At 48.0% G+C, this 2037-nt stretch overlaps 1 protein-coding gene across 1 annotated transcript in view; it reads right to left on the bottom strand.

Moving 5' to 3' along the window:
• Nucleotides 1-231: 231 nt before the first annotated feature.
• The window catches only part of LOC108790679 (extracellular calcium-sensing receptor-like), a 12660-nt gene continuing 10854 nt past the window's right edge, over nt 232-2037 (bottom strand). Inside the window, exon 7 of the mRNA XM_018560991.1 lies at nt 232-1193. Within this exon, the coding sequence (XP_018416493.1) occupies nt 232-1193 (962 nt within the window). The remainder of the gene's footprint in view (nt 1194-2037) is intronic.

Below are 2037 nucleotides of genomic sequence, written 5' to 3'. Positions count from 1 at the left end.
AACAAACCATTTATTTCCAGATTTCTTGATAACTAGATACAGTATGTTCCCATCCTGGGAAGTTCTAAATATGGATATCAGTTCTAAAGTGTCTAAGTAGGAACGTTTTTCAAGTTTTGGGTGCTACCCAGCAGACAGAGAGGATTGAGTCGTGTTCTAAATAAAGTTTATATTTTGTTGGAACAAAACCAATTTCAGCTGCTTGTGACCGTTTTCTTCCACTTGCCATTTTCACTGGTGTCCTCTAAAGTTTGTTCTGCCAGGTGATGGTAACGCATGGAGGCTGGTGATAGCCTGTCTCTTCTGATGACCAGAAACGGAAGCCCGGGTGTTAAGCTGGGGTTGCAGCAGTATGATATAGACTTTGGGTGAGAAGATGCAAAACAAAAGCCCGGCACTGGAAGATAAAATGGCAAACATCTCTGTTGCCACGGCCAGCTTGCCCTGTGTGCTGACATAGGCTGGAACAAAGGATATCCAGACGCTGAGAAACACCAACATACTGAATGTTATATGAGTTGCCTCATTAAAGGCTCCCGGTAGCTTCCTGGCCAAGAATGCCACCACAAAACAAACAGTGGACAGTAGTCCAAGGTAACCAAGCATGAACCAAAACCCGAGGCTGTCATTGCACTGGATAACTATTTTTCCCAATACACTTCTGGTGTCATTCTCTGGAAATGGAGGGTCTACTAAGGACCATGAGAGGCAAATGACTATTTGGACGGTTGTGCAATACATGGCAAACAGAATAGGCCACCGCAGTCCCTTTGGCACCCTGAGACATCCACCTGGGCGATTGGCACGGAAGGCCAAAACGACAATGACTGTCTTGGTCAGGAGGCACGATATGCAGAGGGTAAAGGTCACACCAAATGCGGCTTGTCGAACAAAACAGGTTTGCTTTCCCGGTGAAGCAAGGAGCAGAAGGGGGCACAGAAAGGAGAACGTGAGGGAAACCAGGAGAATGAAGCTAAGAGCACAATTATTAGCACGGACCAGAGGGGTGTCTCGGTTCTTGATGAAGAGCAGGAGGACAAGAGCTGGCAAGATGGAGCCGATGATGGACGTAGTACCTAGAGAGATGCCGAGAGGCTCGGAAAGGGTTAGCAACTCCACCTCCCGAAGCACACACTGCTTTCGAGAAGTATTTGGCCATTGGTCCTCTGGGCAATAAAAACAGTCAACAGCATCTGTGAGGGAACAATGCAGCAACGTCAGTGGTATGCCATATAAGTCATTGCCCCAAAATAAACTGAAAAACTAATGAAACACTCAAAAATGAGCTGGCAGTCATATCTGAAAGATCTGGGGAAAAAAGAAAGACTTATAACAAGTAAGTATGGAGTGTTCTCACAAGCAGGCCCGGATTCCCCACAAGGCCACCGAGGCCAGGCCTCGGGGAGGCAGGTTGCAGAGGGGCGGCAGCGGTGTGCAATCCCCCGACGCCCAGAACATAAAGTTGCCTTCTTTATTTAGTCCTGCTTTGGGAAGGCAGGACTAAATGTAGTGTGGGGAAGCCGCTTGTTCGTTTACAAGTGATCGCGGGGATGTCGCTGCGATCACGTGTAAAATGTGTGCAGCCTGTCCGTCCTCTCCCCCCCCTGCACCTACCTCTCTCCTCTGGTTCCGTCTTCCCCCCCGGCTGCCGAGTCTCTCCTCACTGGCCGCCGATGTGGGGAGCAGAGCGGCCGGGTTGAAACTAACCCTGACGCTCCGTGTACACAGTGAGAGGGGAGAGCTGTGCTGTGCTCTTCCTCTCTCAGCTGTCACAGGAGTTCCAGCACAGCGCTGTGCTAGAACTCCTGTATTGGAGGTGACAGGGTCAATAAAGATGATTAAAAAGTAAAAAATAATAAGGAAAAAATTATTAAAAAAAAGAAAATATTTAGAAAAAAATAAATAAGCAATAATAAGATAAAAAAGAAACAATAAAAATAAAACTAACCCAGCCGCCCCTGCCATCTGGTTGCAGCTCGGATGTCTGCAACATCATGGGCATCCTTGCATGGGCGTTCCGAGGCAGGGTGTCACCCG

This window comes from Nanorana parkeri, unplaced genomic scaffold (assembly GCF_000935625.1).
Source record: "Nanorana parkeri isolate BGI_ZX_2015 unplaced genomic scaffold, ASM93562v1 scaffold491, whole genome shotgun sequence".
Taxonomy (NCBI): domain Eukaryota; kingdom Metazoa; phylum Chordata; class Amphibia; order Anura; family Dicroglossidae; genus Nanorana; species Nanorana parkeri.
Note: the sequence above shows the minus strand (reverse complement) of the source record. Positions and strands in the feature narration are given on the sequence as shown.